Consider the following 25,910-nt stretch of genomic DNA (forward strand, 5'->3'; position numbering starts at 1 on the left):
AAAAATCAGCCTGACATGGTGGCATGTGTCTGTAATCCCAGCTACTTGGGAGGCTCAAGCAGGAGAACTGCTTAAACCCTGGAGGCAGAGGTTGCAATGAGCTGAGATCATGCCACTGCACTCCAGCCTGGGCTACAGAGCAAGACTGTGGCTTAAATAAATAAATAAATGGGAGGCTGAGGCAGGTGGAATACTTGAGTTTGAGACCAGCCTGGCCAACATGGTGAAACATGATCTCTACTAAATATACCAAAAAAATTAGCCAGCCTTAGTGGTGGGCACCTGTAATCACAGCTATTTGGGAGGCTGAGGCAGGAGAATCACTAGAACCCTGGAGGCAGAGGTTGCAGTGAGCCAAGATCACACCATTGCACTCCAGCCTGGGTGACGAAAAGAGACTACTCAAAAAAAATAATAACAATAATATAATAATAAATTAACAATCATTCACACATTATGTCAAAATTTCCCTTCATCCTTAAAACAGAATGCCCATACACTATTACCAGCTACCAGTCCCTCTTCTACCACCTTAGGCAAATGTACCATTTGCATCTTGTTTGTGCAACTTACTGGTAACAGTACTAATAAATATTCCATAAAGAATACTACTCACAGGTGTATATACTTCCCTAAGACCTTGTCTTTAAATGAGTCCCCTCTTGAGGATTAATGTCTAACCAAGGACAAAAGGCAGAGTCTCAATGTAGTTCTCTAAATTTGTTTTTGATTAATTTATTTTTATCAATTCATGATCTGGGTTACCAAAAAAAGATGTAAAGATTTATAATAATTATGTGCCAAGGAAGGCATTAAGAATAAAGAGATGTGGAGCTCAGTGAGGTAGAAAATGAAATTGCAGCTTCTTAAAAGAAATGTCAGGCATAGCATTCATCATGAAGTACAAGCAACTAAATTAATCTTAAAACTGAAAGTTCCTCAACTTTTCTTTCATGTGTACCCTGTGCTGTAAGATAAAATAATTTACAAAACAAGAAAACAAATGTGAAAAATAAGATACTCTTATGAAACATGTTTTAAAATCAATGAGAAAGAGTTAAAAATAATGATCTCCTTGGTTAAAAGTTCCATAACAAAGGGCCAGACTCGGTGGCTTACATCTGTAATGCCAGCACTTTGGGAGGTCAAGGTAGATCACCTGAGGTCAGGAGTTAAAGACCAGTCTGATAACAGAGTGAAAACCCATCTCTACTAAAAATACAAAAACTAACTGGGCATGGTGGGGCACACCTGTGGTCCCAGCTACTAGGGAGGCTGCGGCATGAGAATCCCTTGAACCAGGGAGGCAGAGGTTGCAGTGAGCTGAGATTGCACCACTACACTCCAGCCTGGGCCACAGAACAAGACTACAAAAAATCAAAAAGTTCCATGAGAAGAAAAAAATAAAAAGAATTGCTTTTAGTTTCAAGAATGTGGTTACTATCAGTCCAGTAGCACGTAGATACACAGATGTCATTAAAATTCATTATAAGTAAAAAACTTATTTTAAACCTACCTTCCAACCTTTACCCAATCAGTTGGTATACAAGATACAGCAGAGTTCTTTATTTCAATCATAAACTAAAACAAATACAAATAAACAGATGTTTAAATGAATAACCATTATATATTTTAAAGCATTCCTCAAATTGTGGTATAACAATTTATTATATATTGTTCTAAACACTCGAAATAAACCCAGCATTGTTTTTCAGACTGTATATATGTCAAAAAAGACAAACATTAATTAAAGGTTCAATACTTGGGACAAAGTCCAATTTGTATTGCGCAAAACATCGTAATATGTAGGCTTTCATATATCTAATATTGTTAGATATGTACTCTGAATGACGGCTTTTTCATTAACAAACTCTTTCATTTATTCTCACTTATCTTAAGAATTCTATTACTCAGAAAAGATTGAATTTCTAAGTATATAAAATTTTAAAATATTCAATTACTAGATGTTACACCGGTTTGAGATATGATCCTCCCCTATTCTGAACAAAGAGGATTTTTAAATAGTTTTTATCCAAGGAACCTAAATCCTCTAAAATTATTTTCATAGGAAAGTACTGACTTCTCCACCTACAAAGAGAGGAAAATATTTCTTCCCATATGAGACTTTTCTTTACGTTTCTGCTTATATGAACCAAAATATCTTTTTAAAAAAGTTTTTGTGGGCACATGGTAGTTGTATATATTTACTGGTTATATGAGATATTTTGATACAGGCATACAATGCATAATAATCACATCAGGGTAAACGGGGTATCCATCACTTCAAACATTTATCTTTTGTGCTACAAATAATCCAATTATACTCAATTAGTTATTTTAAAATCTACAATTAAATTATTACTGATTATAATTTCCCTATTGTACTATCAATACTAGGTTTTACTCATTCTTTCTGTATTTCGTATCTATTAACCGTCCCCTCATCCCCCCCACCCCCACTACCATTGCCAGTTTCTAGTAAACATCATTCTATTCTATATCTCCATGAGTTCAATTGTTTTAATTTTTAGCTCCCACAAATAAGTAAGAAAATGCAAAGTTTGTCTTTCTGCACCTGGCTTATTTCCCTTAACATAATGACCTCCAACATCCACGCACGTTGTTGCAAATGACAGGATCTCATTCCCTTTTTTTGGCTGAATAGTACTTCATTGTGTCTATGTACCACATTTTCTTTACCCACTCGTCTGTTGATGGACACTAAGTTTGTTTTCAAATCTTGGCTATTGTGAATAGTACTACAATAAACACAGCAGTGCAGATACCTCTTCAATATACTGATTTTCTTTCTTTTGGGTATATACCTAGCAGTGGGATTGCTGGATCATATAGTAGCTCTTTTTTTTTTTTTTTTTGAGGGACCTCCAAACTGTTCTCCATAGTGGTGGTAGTGGTATTAATTAGCATTCCTACCAACAGTGTATGAGAGTTTCCTTTTCTCCACATCCCCACCAACATTTGTTATTGCCTGTCTTTTGGATAAAAGCCATTTTAACTGAGGTGAGATAATATCTCATTGCCATTTTAATTTACATTCTTAATATCTTTATAGATCCAACTGTGCCCTGTAAGTATGGTTCTCTGAAATCAGCCAGGAAGCAACTGAAGTTCTTCTATCACACCATTCATTTTTAGCATTAGTTACATATTATCTCTTCTCAGTGTGCTCTCATTCCTGTATTATTAGTCAAATTCAGGCCAGGTACGGTGGTTCACACCAATAATCCCAGCACTTTGGGAGACTGAGGCAGATGGATTACCTGAGGTCAGGAATTCAAGACCAGCCTGGCAAACACGGTGAAACCCCGTCTCTACTAGTAATACAAAAATTAGCTAGGCATGGTAGCAGACACTTGTAATCCCAGCTACTTGGGAGGCTGGCGCAAGAGAATCTCATGAACCCAGGAAGCGGAGATTGCAGTGAGCAGCGATCGCGCCACTGCACTCCAGCCTGGGCCACGGAGCGAGACTCTGTCTCAAAAAACAAAAACAAGAACAAAAACAAAAACACAAAATAAATGTTTCATTTAAATACATTTCTGAAAACCTATTTTGAACAGAATGGAACCCAGAAACTCTGGTTGTAGTTTTGAGATGGCTATGAGAACTTTTTCACATTTATCAGTTTCATTATATGCTTATAACTGCAGGTATTTATAATGTTCATATTAATAATAGTATCAATATGGTTCTTCAGTTTATTTTTCCCATTAATAGAAACACTGTAGCTTTTACATTAATTATATTAAGAATCAGTGGCTAATTTAAAAAATTTTCATCCTTACAAAAATGTTTGGAACTAGCGATGTCCTCATGTATAGAGAAGAATTAATATAGTTTCAAATCTGCCACACCTACTTAAATAGTTAAGAGTGAAGATTCTAAAAAAGTCTCCTTTGGCTACAAAAGTAATTTTTGAAAAACCACAAAAAATATTATTAATGGGAAAAACAAAACCACTTTTAAACTATGCTAAATAATTCTGCTATTTTAAAGTGTTCTATCAAAAGAGATGTTGGCCTTTTTATAAAATAATTCTGGAAAGAGCTATGCTAAAGGGAAACAGCAAAACTCAGCAATAGATTGACTGGATCACTGATATATGGGAAGGACACATCCAGATGCATAATGACTAACACAGAGCTCCACAGGAGTTACCACCTAAGGGATGGTGGACATTTTGAACAAGGAGCGCCTTGGGAATAGTTTGGACCATAACTATTCAATCTGTACATATCAAAGTTCTACTCTAGGGACCACAATTGCTATAGCAGGCCACATACACAGAGCCAATACAAGGAGGAAAACAGTGAGAGTCAGAAAGGTGCAAGTTAAACACCTTTGGTCATGCCCTCAGACAAAGCCTGGTCCTTGGACTCATCCTCAATGTCCTTTTTCCTCACTCAGCAGTCCTCGGGATTTCAGCCTGGGCTCCTCCTCGGAGCTGTCATCTGCTAGCTTTTCTTCTGTTCTATGCTGACAATAGGATATAAAATTTTTTCTCCAGCTATTCTTTTCTTCAAACATTCTAAGAATGAGAATAAGCAGGTAGGCCTTTGGTTTAAGAATTATATTACTAAAGAAAACTAACACGGAAAAACAGCATACATTCCAGTAATCTTAGAAAGCTCTTACAGCAACTTTTCCTGTTCTACAGTTTCTGACTTTGTTTCTTAGGTGTTGATTTGAGTAGTCTGCCTTGATTCATTATAGCAATCTCTCATATTCTTCTCCTGGGACCCAATTCTGTCTCAGTTAAATGTCAGATATTGTTACTCAATCTATATAGCCTGTGGTATCACTGGGCTGGCAACATTGCTAGGTTTGCTGAAATTCTTAACTCACTCCAGAAACTGTTGTTTTCTCCAGCACCACACTTAACCCATTCCTCCACCCCCATCATTTCATACTCTCTTCCTTTTTTTTTTTTTTTTTTTTTTTTTGAGACAGAGTCTTGTTCTGTTGCCAGGCGCCAGGCTGGAGTGCTGTGGCGTGATCTCAGCTCACTGCAACCTCCACCTCCTGGGTTCAAGCAATTCTCCTGCCTCTGCCTCCTGAGTAGCTTGGACTACAGATGAGCGCCACCGTAACCAGCTAATTTTGTATTTTAGTAGAGATGGGGGTCTCACCATATTGGCCAGGATGGTCTTGATCTCTTGACCTCATGATTCGCCCGCCTCGGCCTCCCAAAGATCTGGAATTACAGGCGTGAGCCACTGTGCCTGGCCTCTCTTTCTCTTAATAATTTAAGAAGTACTTAGATTTAACAGATTTTTTTCCACATTTTAAACATAGTAAACAGATATCTGGATATGCTGCATGCTGTCAATTAATAAAACTTTTTTTTTTTTTTTTTTTTTTGAGATGGAGTTTCACTCTTGTTACCCAGGCTGGAGTGCAATGGCGCGATCTCGGCTCACCACAACCTCCGCCTCCTGGGTTCAAGCAATTCTCCTGCCTCAGCCTCCTGGGTAGCTGGGATTACAGGCACGCGCCACCATGCCCAGCTAATTTTTTTTGTATTTTTAGTAGAGACGGGGTTTCACCATGTTGACCAGGATGGTCTCGATCTCTTGACCTCGTGATCCACCCGCCTCAGCCTCCCAAAGTGCTGGGATTACAGGCTTGAGCCACCGCGCTCGGCCTCAATAAAACTCTTTCTAAAGATTTTTTTCAATATCTTTTTTTCCTTAAAAATAATAATAATACTTATTAGTACTACCCCCAATCTAAATGTTGCCCCATTTCCATTCCATATTTGATTCAAGGTTAAAAGATAATTGGCCTATATTCATAAAATATGATAAAGGCTGTTACAGAAACAGTACACTCTGCAAACTTCTGTTTTCATTACATACGTACATAATATTCATACACATATGCATTCATTATTATGTAATAATACATAATAATGTGTGTATATTACTACATAAAATATAGTTTCTGCTTTTATTAATTCCTTCTAAGCCAATAATTACATAGTCAGAGACAATAAGGCACCATAAAATAAGGCTTTAATACTCTAATGAGTAACGAAAGCTGGAAACAGAAGTGAAAAATGAATGTTGTCAAAATAACACTGGATTGTGGCACATTTACTAATTTTAGTAAAAATAACAAGATCCACAAGATTCACATGGATCACATGGGGCTGCTATAATGGATCTTTTAAGGTCATTACAAAACCCATATGCATAGAAATAAAATGTCAGACAGAACAGAAAGGTAAAAAGAAGCACCAATAAATGTAAAATAAGGGTTTTCCACCCTGTCTCCCTCAATTCTAAGAGATAATCATATTTGGTAGAGTCTGTTCCTAGTCATTTAAGTACCTCTAAATAATTTGAGGATACCATCAATCCTGTTTGTTTTTTGTTTGTTTGTTTGTTTGAGATAGGGTTTCACTCTGTTGCCCAGGCTGGAGTACACTGGCACGATCACAGGTCACAGCAACTTTGGCCACCGAGGCTCAAGTGATTCTCTACCTTTGTCTCCCAAGTAGCAGGGACCACAGACAGATGCCACTATGTCTGGCTAATTTTATTTTTATTTTTTAGAGATGATATCTCACTATGTTGTCCAAGCAGGTCTTGAACTCCAGGGCTCAAGTGATCCTCCTGCCTTGGCCTCCCAAAGTGTTGGGATTACAGGTGTGAAACACTGTAGTCGATTTTTTAAAAACAGAATCTGATGAAAACAGTTTTGAATATTTATAATTCCTTTGGTGTTCCAATGAATAGAATCATTAATTTTCAAAATGTTTTATGAAAGCAATTCTGTATTAATGTTCTACTAAAATCCTAGAGAAGATTATTACAAACCAACAAGAATCCCTCCTACTATTAATAATGAAGAAATTTTGTTCCTCAAATTCATCAACTTAACCTAGTAGAGACAAAAGGTAACTGATCTTCCTTTGTAATAATTTTTAATACAATTTGTTGGCCTCCATGCTGTACTTTTTCTTAAACCTCAATGCCACAATCATAATGAATAAGAGATAGTCTACTATCTCTTCTGAATTCCTGTTAATTTTCTCTCATTTTTACTCAAAATGCCAAATGAATCCAGGAATGTCTTTCCAAGACTTGAACTTTATTTTACTTTGAAAACTATGAGCTCTAAAACATCTACATTTTGTCACATAAAATCCATGGTTTTGAGAATCATTTGTGTTAATATTTGGAATTAATAAATGGAGTGAAATACTGATAATATAATTGAAAGACTGGGGTCTGGCAGAATTGGGATGGAATTGTGCTTCTGACCTTGGGTAACTTATCTACTCCAAACCTTGGTTTTCTTTCCAGCAAAACTGGAATGACCCTTTTTGGTATTCTTATAAGAATTAAATAGGATAATATATGTAGGCACCTACCACCATTCTAGACTTTAACAAGTACTTGATAAATAGTAACTGTATTACTATTATTGATTATATGAGTAGCATAAGCATAGCACTTTATGATTAAAAAGCACTTTCATGTATATTAACTTAATTGGTATCCATAATAGTCTTACAACTGAGGTAACTCTTCTATGGTCATACATCATGAAAATGGTAGAACTAGCACTTACACTTAGCTCTCTCCACTGTACACCAGGCAGCCACTTTTCTACTACATGTCTTTTATAAAAGTAACTAAAGCAGTGTTAATCATCTGATTTTAAACCAATAGCCAGAATAGTGGCCTTAGGTCAATTTTCACTTTGCAACGTCATGACTGCATAGTAAAAACGAGAGTTACAATTAAATATTTGGAATTTGTCTGTTCAGACAATAAACATAAGTATAAATATTGTTAAATCATTTTTCTGTTATATAGAGCTCCATGCAGCATTCTGAATGTCTGCTGAGTATAACATCTTAATAGTTTTAGTTCAGAAGACAGGTTGATTTAATGGGTAAATCTATGAAACAGCACAAGACTAATAAACGCTTTAATGAACATCCTCAATTACTGCAGCACTGCTTATTTCAAATAACTATACAATCAACAATCTTTTGGCAAAACACACAAAGCAATGTAAGTATTTAAAAATTTGATTTGAAATTAAGTTCTTCCCCACTAGAAAAATACGTATTTTTTAAAAAATCTTGAATAAAATGCTCACTCTATAGATGTTATCCATAAATTTCCTAATTTGCTATTTTAATAAAACAGAATTTCTCAAACTCCCCCAGGCTGAATCTTCATATTTTATTAAACATAAGATATAGGAGTAGCAAGCCTCAAGACTCAGAATAGGACTGAAAAACACAACCATATTTAAAAGGCATACTTCCTCCTTTTCTGGTTCTCATTCAGACATTACTATTAAACTTTAAACAGAAGTACACATCTCCAAGAAACATATTCTAAACAGTACCATAATTTTATGGAAGACTCACTAAATGTAGTTTCTCACTCTAGATTTGTTTTTTTAGCAGCTATACTCTTTAGGAGGAAGAGCTGCATTTAATCACTGCATGAGCCAATCAACACAGGTGGCCCATTTTGTATCTTTTCATCATCTGTAAAGCAGGGATCAAAGACTAGCTTCTCTTTCCTGGATTTAAAACAAATGAATTCTGTAAGTTGCTACTCATAATAATCGAGATTTCTATAACATAATTTCAACAAATAACACTAAGACACATATAAGATTAGGTTGCATTACTTTCACAAGAGACTAATAAAACACCATCATTAAAATAATTCTTATCAAAACAAGTTATTATAACATATTTCCAAGGAACAAAACAGAAAATTTGAAAAGATAATATATATCCTATCTTCAGATTTTTATTTACATTTTAAAACAGGTTTTCTACTAGAGGAAAACTAATAGAAAACAAAAGTAGGTTTGACATTACCTCCTGTCCTGATACTGTGACATATTGTGCAGAAGGATTTTTTAGTATTTTTCTTATTTCTTGCAAATGTATTCGGATCTTGTCACTAACACCTTGAATTTCATCCTTCCTCTTTTTTATTAAAGGGAAGTCAGAAAGGTCTTTAAATAATTCAGTTTTATCCCCAACTCTAAAAAATCAAAAAATGCAAATGCATATTCAAAGTTTATTAATTAAAGCAGTTATCACTTATTTTTCAAAGTGTGATGAAAGAGGAAAGCACTAGAAGACAGGGAAATGTGGTTCCAATTGTCACTAAGCATTTATGGTTTTTTTTTAACTTTTCTGAGGATGGTCAAAATTACCCTAATATCATTTTGTCCTATAAGTTCATGATTCCCATGGTAAAACCAAGAAATAAACTATTTGTTGTTTGCCTGTGTAGAAAGTAAAGACAAATGTAAATGTCAAATCTTACTTCATTTATATAGAACGTTTTGTGCAATACATTATAAAATAACTACCTTTTAAATGATAACTTTGCTTTTAAAGATTCTAAGTATAAGGCCATCTCTGGAAATACAGGAAATGAGTACAAGATAACATCTAACACTCATTTTGGGGTTAATAAACTTCTACTGCTTAGCTTTGCCTGTGTTTTACCTTTTCATCATCTGATACCTGGGGAAGAACTATATCTGTCCTAGACAAAACTGTCTAAATTTTAGAAAGCAAGTATTCCAGCTGTAATGTAATACTTTTAGGATCCAATCACATTTCTAATGATATGTGTCCTCATGCAACTTCTATTATTAGTCTAGAAAAATTAAGAATCCACAAATCAAATGGCAAATGCGCTGGATTATGTTGACTGCTGAAAAGGAAGAATAGAGAGTCTAGTACTTACTTGGCAGCTTGTTCGTTGAGTATCTTTAGGTAATGCTCTACTGTACTGAGGAGTTCAGGAATTTCTAAAATAATGGTCCGGAGCAAGTCTGACTGAACGTGGGAATTAACAGCAGGTATTATTGCTTGAAATTCTGACTTTAAGTGATACAAGGTTTTGACAATCAAGAAGAACTCTTGGGTAGAACACTGAAAAGAGAAATATTTTTTACCAAAATAGCATAAGATACATGAAAATGAAGTTTAATTAGTGATCTTTTAAAAGTTAGAATCAGAATTAAGGAAAGTTTTAATTTTCTATTAACTAGTTAGTTGAAATAAAATACCGCTGTATTTTCCAAATGAGGTTAAATACTATGTAATATTTTAAAGACATAAAACAATTTTAGCCAGGGAAAACAAAGCCAATTCTTGTTCAGTATTTTTTCATTTTAAAATACATAAACCATATGGCAAAAATATGTTAGACAAGCTAAAAAAAATGTGAATAATAATATCTGTAAGACATAACAGACACAGAGCAAAATTCTCCCAAATATAATGGGCTCTTACAAATTGACATGAAAAAGATGAATAATCCAAAGAACAATGGCTAAACGAACTGAATGTGCAGCTCACAGAAAGAGAATAGCCAGTAGGTACATGATTATCTTCATATATAACTAAAGACAAGCAAATTAAAAATACAGGATAACATTTGTCACTTATCAGAATATCAAAGATTTAAAAGCTTCACAATAACCACGTAACAGGATGCAAAAAAAAAAAAAAAGACTTTTATATACTATTAGCAGAGGACTAATCCTTTTGAGAAACAACTGGCATGTCTTCATAATTAAAAAATGCATATAACTCTTTGAATAAGCATCACTTTAAATAATTTATCTAAAAACAGGCTTTAACAAATAGTGAAAAGTATGTGTCTGAATATTCATAGCAGCACTGCTTATACTAAAAAGATGAATAAGAAATAAATATCCATCAATTGGGATCTTATTAGAAAAAACTCATGCAATGTAATACTATGAAAAAGCTAAAATAATTAAGATCTGTTTGTACCAGCACAGAACTCTGTAATTTCAACATATAATGAATATACACAGTATGTTTACATCATATACCATATATGTATATATTTTTATGTATTTACATGGTAACACTTTGTGATTTTTTATTTTTTATTTTTTATTTTTTTTGAGATGGAATTTCGCTCTTGTTACCCTGGCTGGAGTGCAATGGCGTGATCTCGGCTCACCACAACCTCCGCCTCCTGGGTTCAGGCAATTCTCCTGCCTCAGCCTCCTGAGTAGCTGGGATTACAGGCACGCACCACCATGCCCAGCTAATTTTTTGTATTTTTAGTAGAGACGGGGTTTCACCATGTTGACCAGGATGGTCTCGATCTCTTGACCTCGTGATCCACCCGCCTCAGCCTCCCAAAGTGCTGGGATTACAGGCGTGAGCCACTGCGCCCGGCCCACTTTGTGATTTTTTAAATGAGATGCATTATTCAATATAAATAAAAAATATAAATATCAATAAATATTTTAGGAGCTAACATATGTGACTTACTTTGGTTACCTCTGGGTATCAGGTATGAAAGAGTGGCAGAGGGAAACTTTTTACCTGTTATTTTATACCCTTGCATACTACTATAGTATTTTTTTTCTTTTTTTTTAACATGAACATAAATAATTTTTACATTGTAGCTTCTGATAAGCAGAGTCGGTTAAACACATGCATCTAATTTCTCTCCATCTTGAAACGACAGTTAAGAGATTATTTTATTTTATTTTTTTTGAGATGGAGTTTCACTCTTGTTACCCAGGCTGGAGTGCAATGGTGCGATCTCGGCTCACCGCAACCTCTGCCTCCTGGGTTCAGGCAATTCTCCTGCCTCAGCCTCCTGAGTAGCTGGGATTACAGGCACGCGCCACCATGCCCAGCTAATTTTTTTGTATTTTTAGTAGAGACGGGGTTTCACCATGTTGACCAGGATGGTCTTGATCTCTTGACCTCGTGATCCACTCGCCTCGGCCTCCCAAAGTGCTGGGATTACAGGCTTGAGCCACTGCGCCCAGCCTCAAGAGACTATTTTCAAAGGCATAAAACCACACTAGAAAAGATGACAACAGCAACAATATGTTAGAAGCTATAAAGTAAACAGATAAATAGAAATTGACTTAAAAGACTCAAGGTACCTGAGTTTTAAACTGTCCTTAAGGAAAACTGAAACACAGTTTACATCAAGAATCCAAAAAGACTTGTTTATCAGTTCAGATTGTGCCCTGCTAGAGAACTTCTAAACATATTAATATCTTCCATGAAACAGAAGATATTACAACCATGAAACAAGATGCTACTTTTAAAAAGAAAAAACCTTTGGAGAACGAGAAAACAAAAATTCTTGGAAATTAAAGTATAACAGTAGAAATGAAAAAATCAACAGAAGAGGTAGTAAAGATAATAAAGTCGGCTAAAACTTAGAATTTTATACCCATCCAAACTAGCAATCAAATGTGAAGGTAGTAACAACAATTTAAAAAAAAAAAAACACTTCGAGACATGAATGTTTTAAAAGATTTACTTCCAACATGTTTCCTCAGAAAGGTTCCAGAGGATATACTCCACCAAAATGAAGGAATAAACTAAGAGGAAGACATAGAATGTAGAAGACAAAAAATTCAACTCAAAAGAAGTAAAGGGAATCTAAGATAGTACTGCACAACAGATATGAGGACAACCAGTCCATAATGGATCAAGTCAGAAGGCTCTGGAAGACAATTCAAGAATATAAAACGGACACAATATTGGCTGAAAAGAAATGTCTTGAGATGAGAAAACAATTTAAGAGTAAAGTAATAAGGCACATAATAAGTAGTATAGATGAAACAGATTAAGGCTAGAAACATATTCAAAAAGGTAACTATCAACCACAAAGGGTTAAATAAACCATACAAAAAAATAAGAAGCTAGGTCCAACTGAGCAAATGTTGAGTTCTAAGTGTATCGTAAGGCAACTTTTCTCCAGAAAAACCTCCTTCCCATCCCATACAGGAAGCTGGACTGTGTACATAAATGTGAACCCTGGAAGCTTTCTGGCCACTAGTCAATTAATGATACCTTTTAACAAAAAGCAAAGGACTAAACATAAATATTTTCAATATAATTTTGAATATTATCCTCTTGTAATTATTGTAATCCCAAGAAAAGGATTAATTTTACAAGCTGAGATACAATGTAAAGTCGGCAACAGAAGCAGGGTGAAAACCAGTAGTGCTTTACAATCACATTGAAAGCTGGAGGTAGCAAGTTGTTCTCAAGTTTCTTAAGCAAAAGAACTCAGAAGCTTTAAGAAAGCTGAGGATGGGTAAATGGCTGCTCCTGGACTCACTCTCCAGAGTTCAGCCCTTCTTCTGGCAGCAGCTATCTCACTGGGAGAGCTTGAGCATACTCACAAGTGTGGAGGCAGGGCCTTACAGGACACAGGATGGGAAGGACCCCAGCCTAAGTGCCACAATGAAAATGCAGCTTTGGGCTAATTCTTGCCTGGCTAAAAGTGATTCTCACCTAGAAAATTCTGAACACACTCTCCTCAACATTTGCTAAGTGCGATTATCCTTTAAATGTATTCACCAACCTTGATAGTTACTTAACACTTTCTTACAAAATAGTTCTTGAGCAAATAGTTCTGTGACTAGCACTATTTACAAGATTTGAATTTGATGTTTTGCCATCAAAAGAAATGCTTATTTTAGGCTAGGCATGGTGGCTCACGCCAGTAATCCCAGCACACTGGGAGGCCAAGGCAGGAGGATCTCTTGAGCACGGAAGTTGGAGACAGCCAGGGCAACATGGCCAGGCCTTATCTCTACAAATAATAATAATAATAATAATAATAATAATAATAATAATAAACTAGCTGGGCATGGTGGCACACACCTATTGTCCCAGTTACTCAGGAGACTGGACCCGGGCAACACAGTAAGATCCTGTCTCAAAAAAAAAAAAAGAAGAAGAAATGTTTACTTCATGTCAGAATCAGCTCACTTGAGATCCTCTAGCACTATCACCATAAAACATCTATTGGTACATATTCCAGGACACTTTCCACATAAGCATACAGCCTATGCTGACCACTTCCAACAACATCCAGCGTTCCTTCTCATTTTATGAATTTCACATAATTGGCACAATCTGTACCCAGGACATCACTCACTATGTGGTGTACAGAGTAGAAGCTTATTTACAGTAATCTAATGATAAAGGACAGACATATGTTTGATGATGCATTCCTAGAGTCAGCCAACTTATCTATACAACATTGGTTTAAAGCATTCAGCTTTCCTGAAGTTGGTTTGTTACCAGATCATTTTTACTCTTCACCCTTCAATCTACTCTTTAGGCACATTCTTGTGTAAACAAAACACTAAAACAGCAACAAGGAATGGCTTCCAAGTGAATCATAAGTTCCCTTAGTAAAATAAATTTTGAAATTCCAAAATAAGTCATTCTTGCACTGCATACTGGTCACTTTTTAAATGAATTAGATTCTGACTTTAGTAGAGTTTTGAAACTTTTATAAATACACAAACCCTATGCAATACAAACATCATAGCCCCATGGACTGATGCTGCCATCTTGATGCCATGGACACTTTGACTTAGTGCGTTTGAGCAGACATTGAGAGATTTTCAGCTTCGCTTCTGTTTTCTCTTAAGGAAAACAAAAATCTCTGACATCTGTCAGTGAATCCTTTCAAACAATGAAGGCAAAGTGCCTGGAGATCTGCTGTTTAAAGAAAGTTAATATGCACCAATTTTTAGGCTCCAAACCAAGGATACAAAACAACAAATGGTTTGGCACCCACTATGCAACTTCAAAAAGGTCTACTCTAAAACTTGTGACTATAAGCACAGCTTCTGCTATTGCCAGCAAAACAACATGGTGTACCCAATAATGATGCAATAGGCTCCCTTGACCCCATAACCAACTCATACATCTTTCTTCCCAGGATGAATATTCCCAATTCTGGCTTGTGCACTGTTTTCAAATTTAGCTGAAGCATGTAAAACAGTTACATAAGTAGTCTTGGGCACCTCAAGTATTCTTAGAAGCAGTATTTATCATGCTAGTAAAATTCTGTAGCGGGGGAAAAAGGGACCGAAAAAAATGGAAACACTAATAAAAAATTGGTCACAACTAAAATTTAGGCATATAGGCTGAGGGTGGTGGCCCACACCTGTAATCTTAGCACTTTGGGAAGTCAAGACGGGCAGATTACCTGAGGTCAGGAGTTCAAGACCAGCCTGGCCAACATGGTGAAACCCCATCTCTACTAAAAATATGAAAACTAGCCAGGTGTAGTGGCAGGTGCCTGGAATTCCAGCTACTTGGGAAGCTGAGACAGAAGAATCGCTTGAACCTGTGAGGTGGAGGCTGCAGTGAACCAAGACTGTGCCACTACAATCCAGCCTGGGTGACAAGAGTGAAACTTCATCTCAATAAAATAAAATAAAAAGATAAAATAAAATTTAGACACATGAAAACTGTTCTACAGTAAAAGTATTAAATCAGCAAGGAGTTACATTTGAAGGAAAAATAAAAGTTGCCTTTGAAAAGTGGCAACGGGAAAAAAAAAATGCCAGTGAAGATAACTACATCAAACACAACAGTATCCAAAAGACACAGCCACTGAAAACACAGTCAAGAATCCTTGGTCTATATACAGATTCTGTTACTAGCAAATTACTAAGCCTCTCAGCATCATCATATTAGCCAAGGTAATTCAAGTGGTTGCAGCAATATATACTTTTTTTTTTTTTTGAGACAGAGTCTTGCTCCTTCGCCAGGCTGGAGTGCGATGGGGCGATCTTGGCTCCTGCAACCTCTGCCTCCTGGATTCAAACAATTCTCCGGCCTCAGCCTCCCAAGGAGCTGGGACTACAGGTGTGCGCCACCATGCCCAGCTAATTTTTGTATTTTTAGTAGAGACGGGGTTTCACTATGTTGGCCAGGATGGTCTCGATCTCTTGACCTCGTGATCCACCTGCCTCAGACTCCCAAAGTGCTGGGACTACAGGCACGAGCCACCGTGCCCAGCAATATATACATATTTTTTTGAGACAAGTTTTGTCTGTCACCCAAGCTGGAGTGTAATGGCGTGATCTCGGCTCACTGCAACCTCCGCCTCCTGGGTTCAAGTGATTCTCCTTCCTCAGACCCCAGAGTAGCTGGGATTACAGTTGCCCACCACCACACCCAGCTAATTTTTTGTATTTTTAGTAGAGATGGGGTTTCACTATGTTGGCCAGGTTGGTCTTGAAGTCCTGACCTCAGGTAATCCACCTGCCTTGGCCTCCAAAAGTGCTGGCATTACAGGCATGAGGCACAGTGCCTGACCATATACATTACATGTATTTCATATATATTATATATATACACACACACATATATAGCATTAGATATAATTTCTCATTACTAAGAAGGTAATAAAAATAGTAATTTCTCAATGTCATAAAGTTTTGACAAGGAACAAACAGTATAAGGTATGTAAGAGTTTCTAGTGTTTTTTATCATTTAAAAATATTAATAATTTTTTTTAATTTTAGGCATATTTTGAAGATAACCTAAATTATTTCCCTAACAGTGGAAAATGACTCGTTTTTGCTATGACTCAAACTGTAAAGCTTAAGCACTGACCTTCACTATCCAAGCTTGTTTGCATACTAATTACCACAACAGATGTTATACCAGCAGATTTTTCCTTAGTTTAAGTCAAATAATAAGTTGTTCTAACATCAAAAGAGATAAGGTATTTCTTTTCTAAAATAACAATTCTACATAAATTTCCTATTTTGATAACAGTCTATACTTTCATTATAAAAATATAATACAGGAGAATATCCTGTATTGTAACAGAAGGGTCTCTGTGTTGCTGTAGTTAATACATGTGAGAAAACTTTATTTTTTAGAATGGAAAAACTGGAATAACTCTAATTTGTACTATTAAAATTTCTGACGATTCAGCCACTCTCGCATGCTATTTGTAAGATTTTACAAAATAAAACAATAATAGAGCTCTCCGAAGTTTTCCTTTAATATGAAGCGTCCTCTAGCTGAAGAACACTGTCAGCTTTAAAAGATTTCTATCACACTTACTTTTTTGTGATAAATGCTACAGAGTCCTCTCTCTATGTCGGGCAATTTATGTAGATGATTTTCTATCTGACCAAACACGCTAGATTCTGAATGGAGGACTTCAGATACAGCATCAAGTCGGGCATTTATTTCCCTGTGAGAAAAGAGTAATAGCAATTATCAGATACGTTAGGAATTCAGAATGTAGACATTTCCCACCATTTCCCACTCTAATGCCCAGGACTGTGACATAGCCACTTACTAGGCACAAAGGGAACGCCTTCATATTGAGACTGTCAGGTGGGAAGGGCTCCCTGGCAAAACTCCAAAGGGGTGGGGCCATAGAAGCTCATGCCTTTGGCAACAGGGAGGAGCCTGCCCCTTCCTCCCCCTGAATGGAACCTGGGATTAGAGTCTGAAGCGGGAAGCGTACTGGTAGGATTCTCGCTCTGTCTTGGCAGAGAGTCACTGTTTCCTTTTTTATTCCTTTTTGCCCAATAAATTCCATTTTTCTCCTCCTTCAAACTGTCTGCACGCCTAATTTTAAATGGCTGTGTGACAAGGACCATCTTCCCTCAACTCCGCTGTCTTTAGGTGAACTAAGGAAAAAGTCCTACAATATATCTGGTTCTTCAATGCCTCTTATTATTATCTTGAATCAGAGCTGGTATTGTAAAAGGAAATTCACCAGCTGGGTTTGACAAAGACAGGCTCACCAGGCAAACACACAGACATTTCCCAGTCTTCCCTGCAGTTAAGTATAGCCATGTACCCGAGTTCTGAAGCATGGGTGGGAATGAAGTAAGCCACCTCTAGTCCTAACCCATAAAAACTTCCTGAATAAGCTTTCACATTCGCCTAACTCCCTTTGCCAGCTAGGCAAGCTTGTGAGCCTCATGGTGACTCCATCAGCCTGAGCCCACAGTAGGAGCTAAAAATCCACCTTTCCCCTATCTGCTACCAATTGAACTTAGATTAGCAAGAAATAAACTTCTAATGTATTTAAACCACTTAGATGGAGAATTTGTTTGTTTGCTGATAGCTTGCAATACCTTGGCTAATACAATAGCTCAACAATGACCAACAAGACTACTTAGTGGTGGTGGTGATGGCTAAACTGATCAACTGTTTGAATGAAATGGAATTAGACATACTGATCCTGACCAAGGATTGAGGAGTAGCAACAGACAGTGCAGAGAATATGACATTCAGATATGTATGAGATCAGGGTTGCAGGATTTTCCCAATGGCTACACCTTAAGTGATGAGCCAACTTAAAATGGAACCCTGATGGACTAAATGTATCCTAAATGAGATGTGGTCCATGAAATACCTATAAACGTCAAAGGCCCACACTAAGTATAAAGGCCATATGTAGCATTAAAAACTAAGATAAGTAAACATGTCTGGTGAGTAGTAGGCTCTCAGTAAGGATTTGAAGTGTTTGTAAATCAATGAATGAATAAATAAGGAAGTGGATGAAAGAATGAACTGATGTTTGGTGCGGGGAAAGGAGTCATTAACCACTGAATAAACAGGACTGTCTCTCAAAATTCTGTTGGCATCACACACAGAATATGAAGAGCAAATCTGAGATCAGGATCCTGCCTAGATTACAATTAAACTGAGGACTTTCCAATTAATTGAGTGCTTTTGTCTTTATTATCCTTGTAACTACCTTTGAGATCATGCATTTTCATAATACAGAGCTTCTATACTAACTTCAGGCCTCCTTTTTGTTCCATTTTTCTCTGGCTCATACTCTTGTATGCAGAAAGACCATTCGTTAGTATGACGCAGGAGAACAAGACAGAACTTTGTACACACAAAGGCTGGCTCTTCCATTCTCAGCAGGGTGGCCTCTGTAATCCATCTACCTCTATCTACCTCTCCTGCCACTACTATAGTCGGAGTCAAAATCATATGGAAACAGCCTCCTAACTTTCCTCCCGACTTCTGTCCCTTTTTCCAATTCATTCTCCACACTGCAGCCCAAGTGGTTTTCCTAAAGCCCAAATCTGTTCATGTCACACCTCTGCTTTAAGCTCATCCGTGACTTGCCATTCATCTTCGGTTCAAATCCAGAATCTTTAATTGTCTTACAAAACAACTGATGCCTGTTTAGCTCTCGGGTCTCCCTTAAGACATGTATCACTCTCTTCCTCCTACTCTTAAGTTCCAGTCAGACTGCATATCTTTCAATGACTTAGTTACTTCAAGCTCTCTGACATGGAGGCTTTCTCATTTGCTGCTCACTTTGCCTAGAAGATTCTTTTCTTCTTCCCTACTATCCATCAGCTACACTTCGTTTGGTGAACTCATACCCACTCTTCCTCTGAAAGGCCTTTACAGACTCACTAGACCAGACTTAATCCCTTTACCAGCATTTCCCATGCTACCGTCTTTTCTCATAATGGTAATCATAATTGTATTTCTTCTTCAATTGGAATTTACTACTTCACTGTTTTTCCTGTAAGACTGTAAATTCAGTGAGGACAGGAGTCATTTCTTATCCCTACATTTCAGGATAAAAATTTGTGCTCAGTAAACAGTTATTCAATTCAATTTCATTCTGAAGACTACATATAAAATAAATCAAGATGAGCTGGAAAAACTAATTTTCTTTGCAAAGGATTGTTGTGATAAAATAAACCAATGTTTTACTCTAACATTTGCCCAAAATGCTACACAAATATAAAGTTTTACTTTAATAACTCACTCCTGCATAAATGAAAGATGACACCAATTGAAATAGACTAAGTTGATGCTACAGATGGTTTGAGGACTGATAAAATAATGCCATCTGTGAACGTATAAGACAGCCTACACACATAGCTACTGTCTCAAAAATTAAAGGTTTGCTGAGATACAGAAAGATACAAGCAAAAGAGTTTAATAAAAATCTAAGTCATATTTATGCAGTCTACTAGAAATGTTTTTTTAATAGATAAAAAACTATAAATTTCTTAGAGACTTGAAAGGTTATGCCAAGTTGATTTCGAATGGAGGGGTTATTCTAGCCTAGTGTCAACACAGGCAAAAGCAGCATTTTCACTATCAATCAGTTTGGTTTTAACCCAACTTTCTGTAAGGACTACGTCAGAGGTTAACAATTTGGGCTCAGAAGTCAGGTGGCCTTGATTGAAACCCAGGCTCTGCCATTTACCAATTATTTAGCCTTGCCCTAGTTTCTCCATCTATAAAATGAGAACAATGGGCCCCAACTCTTGATGTCAGTACAAGAATTCCATGAAATAATACACATCAGGCACTTAACACAGTACCTGATACATCATGACAACCACTCAGAAATGTTAACTGTTACCACATCATTACAAATGTTGTTTAGTAGACACCACAAAGAACAGCATGGAAGAGGAATAAATAGCACCCAAAATATGAGCTCAGAAATAACTATGTGTAGACATACCTCAGGGCACATATATGTAAACAGGTATTTTGTGCAAAGTGGACAACAAGTGGGAATTATACAAGGAAAGCTAGTACTGGGATCTTGAGTACTAAACCTGACAAGTAGTAATGATCTGAAGTACTCCCTGTGCTGAGACTGGACAGTAGGTTGCATTGTGAAAGCACATTGTAACTATTAATAATTATGGAGGTCTAAATGGGCAGGGAGAGAGTGAAAGGAATATGACACTGTTCACCACCAATTTCTCATCACTGGGTTAGCTATAATTCCATCTTTATCTCCTATACAAAGACCAGAATGGAAATGAGTAAGAATGACTATGTTTTTAAATTTTAAATAATTCACATATGGTAGAATTATTCTTTAATGTGCAGTAACAAGACCTTCCAAATAATTGTAATAAAACAGTATGTCAGGGCACAGAATAGAGAATTATTATTTTAGTGCAATTAATAACAGTGATGGGGTGAAAGCAACAGGAAACAAACCTAGAAGAAGCATCATCAACTAGATGATGATAAAGATACTATTCCAAGATGGCCAATAGTATTCTATGGTTGATCTTACAATACTATACAACTTAAATAACTGAAGAAAGGCACTTGAGTCATTTCATTCCATATACCAAACAAACAAAAAGACAAGGTCCTGGGGATGACAAAGATTCATCTTTACTACCAAAGATCCAAGGACTAAATGTGAATGTCACTGGAGTTCTTCACATTTGAAGATGAACGAGGTGGGAACATGAGTATCTACTGTGTGTGGCTGTCACTCAGAAACAATGAGTGTGACCTATAGCTACTGTCAGTGGTGGAGTCAGTACCCACTGGTTGCTACTGTGAAAATATCACTACAATTCAAACTTAAGGTTATTTTGTACAGTTAGATATACTGAATAAGATCTAGTATTTGGGAGTTCAACAGCGTGACTACAGCCAACAATTTATTGTACATTTAAAAGTAACTAAAAGAGTATAATGGGAACATTTGTAACACAAAGAAATGATAAATGCTTGAGGTGATGGATATCCCATTTACTAGTCTGATGTGATTGTTATATATTGTATGCCTGCATCAAAATCTCTCACATACCCTTAATATACATACTTACTCTGTACCCACAAACATAAAATATTTTTTAAAAAGTTATCTGGTGGGGGTGGGGAGCTGAAATACAAACTGCTGGGGGTGTATTTTTTGTTTGGTTTGGTTTTATTGAAAAGTTTGGCTTTAAAGACAATGACACAAAACAAGTAAACTAAATTTACACATTGACACACTCGTCACGTGAAATGGCTAAACAAACTGCCTAAATAACTTTGTCTCGGAAATACGAACCACAGGCCCTTTCTAGGATCTAAGCATCATTAGATTTATCTAACTTCACCTTTCACATACACCCTTCATTCTTACATTCAATGAACAATTACTGAGTGCTTACAAAGTACTAACTGTACAAAGTGGTAGACATTAGGGATATAATTGTTAACAAGAGAGCTTTGCTAGTCTAAAAGAATTTGTACTCTATTGATGAACAGTAAAACTTTTTAAAAAGCATTAATAATAACAATGTAGTAAGATTATAACTGGGTTATGATCTAAGTACAATGGGAACACAAGCCAGGAGCATCTCACAAACAAATGCAGTTTTAAGATCAGGGAGGATTTCCTGGGGGTGGCTACTGAGTAAAAGATTAGCTATTGTCTATAAAAGATAAGTGGAAAATGGAGGGTGACGGTTTGAAAATGTAACCACAGGAGTGGGATCCAAGGCTAATAGTTTGGATGCGCCTAAGAACAGTGGCAGGAATACCAGAGGGAAAGCTATTTCAAAAATCCAGGGAAGCAACACTGAAGGCCTGACATTGTACAGAGAATACAGGAATGGAGAGAAACATGCAGTGTTAAGAAATATTGAGGTAAAATGAACAGTTGTGGCTAGACAAAGGAGGGAAACAAATGAATACGCTGGGTAATGAGATGCCCTATGCCAAGCTTGTTCAACTCGCAGCCTGTAGGCTACAAGCAGCCCAGGATGGCTTTGAATGAATGCAGCCCAACGCAAATTCGAAAACCTTCTTAAAACATTATGAAATTCTTTTCTAATTTTTTAAAAACTCATCAGCTATCATTAACGTGAATGTATTTTATGTGCGGTCCAAGACAATTCTTCTTCTAACATGGCCCACGGAAGCCAAAAGATTGGATACTACTGCCCTATGCCATCCACAAATATCATGCTCGAAGCTGTACAGATCATGAAGAAGCATTACTTGGTTTATACAATTATATCCTAAAAGAGATACTTTGAATATTTACATTGCTGCAAAGAGTAAATCATACATTAAGCTTTAAAAGATTTTTATCATCCCTGTTCCAAAAAGGCAACATTTTGCCAAAAAAGTACGATTCACTCTCTTTAAAATATTAAACAGACAAATTTTCTGACTGTTATTCCTCATTATCACTTTAGACACAAACCTGAGCCTTTAGAAAAAAAAAAAAAAGCATTAATATGAATTCTGCTTGTGGTAATGGTGGCAAAAAAAATTTCCAGACCATCCTTCCACTCAGGACAATTTTAAAAGCCAAATGAAACATAAAACCATGTTTACAAAAACATTAAAGAACAAAATGGTAACTCAAGACTATGTGAAAATCTAAAGGAAAGTGAGAACCCAGAGAAATAATCTAGTAGTCGAAGTTCGTTTTGTACTAAAGGGACATGCCAGAAAAATCAGCCATGCAATGAACTGGCCTCAGAGTAAGGATGAACTTGACATCTTGTTTAGTGTTATTTAGATGGACTGCAACATCTTAAGCATCATACTTGAATTAAGATGGTCCCAGACCAGTAATGCCACCAGAAACCTTACAGAAGGAAAGAAAAATCTCTGGGAGAAGGCATCTTCATCCTAGCCCTCTCATTATTTCCAGAAACAAATTTCCAAGTAACATAAGCAGTACATAAACAATGATAACCAAGCACGAAAAGAAACCAGATGAGTAAGGATCAACAGAAATAACAGACAATAGGAAGAGACACACAAACTACCAAACTATTGGAAAAACTGAATGATAAATATTAAATGAACCCAAAAGAAAGAAAAAAAAAAGAAAAATCAGAAAGCAAATCAATTATGTAATTTTCATCGCTTTACAGGTGATCTTTCTTTGCTGTCTCTTTGTAAGACTTTATCTCTGATTTACTGTTGTGGAGTTTCACCATGATCCACCAAAAAGTAGATTTCTTGTTTGTTTCAATCACACTTTGAATTCATTGTGCTTTCTAAATCTAAGGATTCATAACTTTCATGAATTATGAGAAATTATCCTTTATCACCTCTTTGAATATTGTCTTTCTTTCCATTCTTTCTAATTTTCTTTTCTTCTGGAAATCTGATGAGGATTAAGTTACACTTTCTAATTGTGGATCTGTAGTTCAATCTCTTACATCTTCTATCACATTGTCACTCTATGCTACATTCCAGATAATTTCTTCAGGTATTATCTTGCATTTCAGTTATTTCCTCTATTCTTGTTTAACCCATTTACTGTTTTTGTTTTTGTTGTTTTGTTTTCTTTATTTCTTGTTGGAGTATAAGGTCCATTCTTATTTTATTTAAATAATTTTTTTAAATTTCAATAGTTTTTATGGCAGAGATGGTTTTTGGTTACATGAATGAGTTCTTTAGTCCATTCAGTTTTAAAGAATTGTATGGGGTTCCTTTTTAAATCAACCTGAGCCCTTTTGATAGTATTTATTTCCTATGCTCATCTGTTTTATTCTCCTTTGTATTTTTTTTTAACTTGGTGATTTCTGTGAGTACAATCAGCCTGTTTAAAGTAAATTTCACAGCTTCGAAATTGCCAGACCACACAGATAATATAAATTGAAATTGAAAATCTATGAGGGAGGGCCTGTGGTTAAGAATTCTTAGAAACATTTTCACTAAGTAAGAATAGGTCAAGGCCGGGTGTAGTGGCTCATGCCTGTAATCTCAGCACTCTGGGAGGCTGAGTAAGGTGGATCAGCTGCGGTCGGTGGTTCAACACCAGCCTGACCAACATGGAGAAACCCCATCGCTATTAAAAATACAAAATTAGCCAGCTGTGGTGGCGCATGCCTGTAATCACAGCTACTTGGGAGCCTGAGGCAGGAGAATCCCTTGAACCCGGAAGATGGAGGCTGTGGTGAGCCAAGATCATGCCATTGCACTCCAGTCTGGGCAACAAGAGCGAAACTCCGTGTCAAAAAAAAAAAAAAAAAGAATAGGTCGAACATATTTCTTTGTCACCTCTCTATTGAAACCACAGTCCATTGAATATCTCACATTACTATAATCTCCCTACCTTAAATGGAGCCAAGACCCTGTCTCCTGTCTCCCACAAAGCAATTAAACCCCAATCCTTTTGATTACTAAGATCTGTAAGAGTCCAGAGGGCAGCTGCAGCAGTCAATTCACTTTCATTTCCAGTTCCTTTTCAATCTGTTCCTTGAGTTTTTACTTTATGTTTTAAATACAGATTCAGCAATATCCTAAAATGATGTTTGTTATACTTGATCCAACATATTTAGTTATTTCACATAGGGAGATCTTTTATGACATTAAAACCACAGAAAATAAAGTCTTCTTATAGCATTTTTGAAGAGAGAGATTTGGAAAATCCTCAATAAGGGCATAAAGATGGAGAAAGATAAAGCAGAAAAGGCCAAAAAAGAAAAGATATTTATCTCCTTATCCTCATTCTCTCCAATATTCCTCCCTCTCAGCCCAAATGAAAGCTGCCATTTGCTGCAGGTCATTTATGTAGGTCTAGAGCTCACTGAAGGGGTCCTGATGTGGAAGAACAAAGCAGAAGCCAGCTAAAAGTTCCTGGATGTTAGCTAGTCCCTATGCACTGGCAGTTGGGGCAGGTATTTGGGTGAGAAGCACTTGGGTTCATTTTGTTCTTAGCAGCAGCAGTTCCTCTTTTCAACTCTCATTCAACCCAGCAGAGGAAAGAGGCACGAGGTCAGTCCCAACCACACACAGCCCTCAAATGTGCACCACCTGCTACTCTCTCTTCCCATCTCCAAGCGGTAATGCATCCCCGGGAGCTGAGTAAACCAGAGTCACTACAGGTGAACACTCTGTTGGCGGCTCATGGAACATGGGAAACCACAAAGAATACGTACGGCTTCCCAATGTAGTTCATTTTAAGAAGTTCCACAGTTAAAAGTAATGTTCAGTTTTGTTAATACAAAGCAAATGTTAAGTGGAAGGAAATATGTAACATTCTATTACTTCATCATTTGGGTCAAGATAATAAATTAGAAATACAACCATTAATACTCCAAACATAGGTTTACCAAAACAAAAGCCATTTAATGTAGAATACATTGACCACTAAAATGTACTTAATGCATTAGAAAGTCAAGCAAAAATGTAGTCAAAGAGCTATTTCCTAAGATGAACCATCTTCTAGTCCCTTAATTATTTATGTGATTTAAATGTTAAGAATTAACTTAGCATGCTGAATTTCCTTGAGCAGTTTTCTAAAAATTTAATTTAACTTATAAAGGTATTA

General features: G+C 36.4%; 1 protein-coding gene across 4 annotated transcripts in view; it reads right to left on the reverse strand.

Annotated features, from left to right (window-relative positions):
• Positions 1-25,910, reverse strand: part of MSH3 (mutS homolog 3) — a 265,070-nt gene that overhangs the window by 99,285 nt on the left and 139,875 nt on the right. For all 4 annotated transcript variants that reach the window (XM_074384262.1, XM_074384265.1, XM_074384261.1 and 1 more), the window contains 4 exons: positions 16,925-17,057; positions 9,765-9,952; positions 8,879-9,047; positions 1,517-1,581 (listed from right to left, as the gene is read on the reverse strand). In XM_074384262.1, coding sequence (XP_074240363.1) covers positions 1,517-1,581; positions 8,879-9,047; positions 9,765-9,952; positions 16,925-17,057 — 555 coding nt within the window. The remainder of the gene's footprint in view (positions 1-1,516; positions 1,582-8,878; positions 9,048-9,764; positions 9,953-16,924; positions 17,058-25,910) is intronic.

Source organism: Saimiri boliviensis, chromosome 1, assembly GCF_048565385.1.
Source record: "Saimiri boliviensis isolate mSaiBol1 chromosome 1, mSaiBol1.pri, whole genome shotgun sequence".
Lineage (NCBI taxonomy): Eukaryota > Metazoa > Chordata > Mammalia > Primates > Cebidae > Saimiri > Saimiri boliviensis.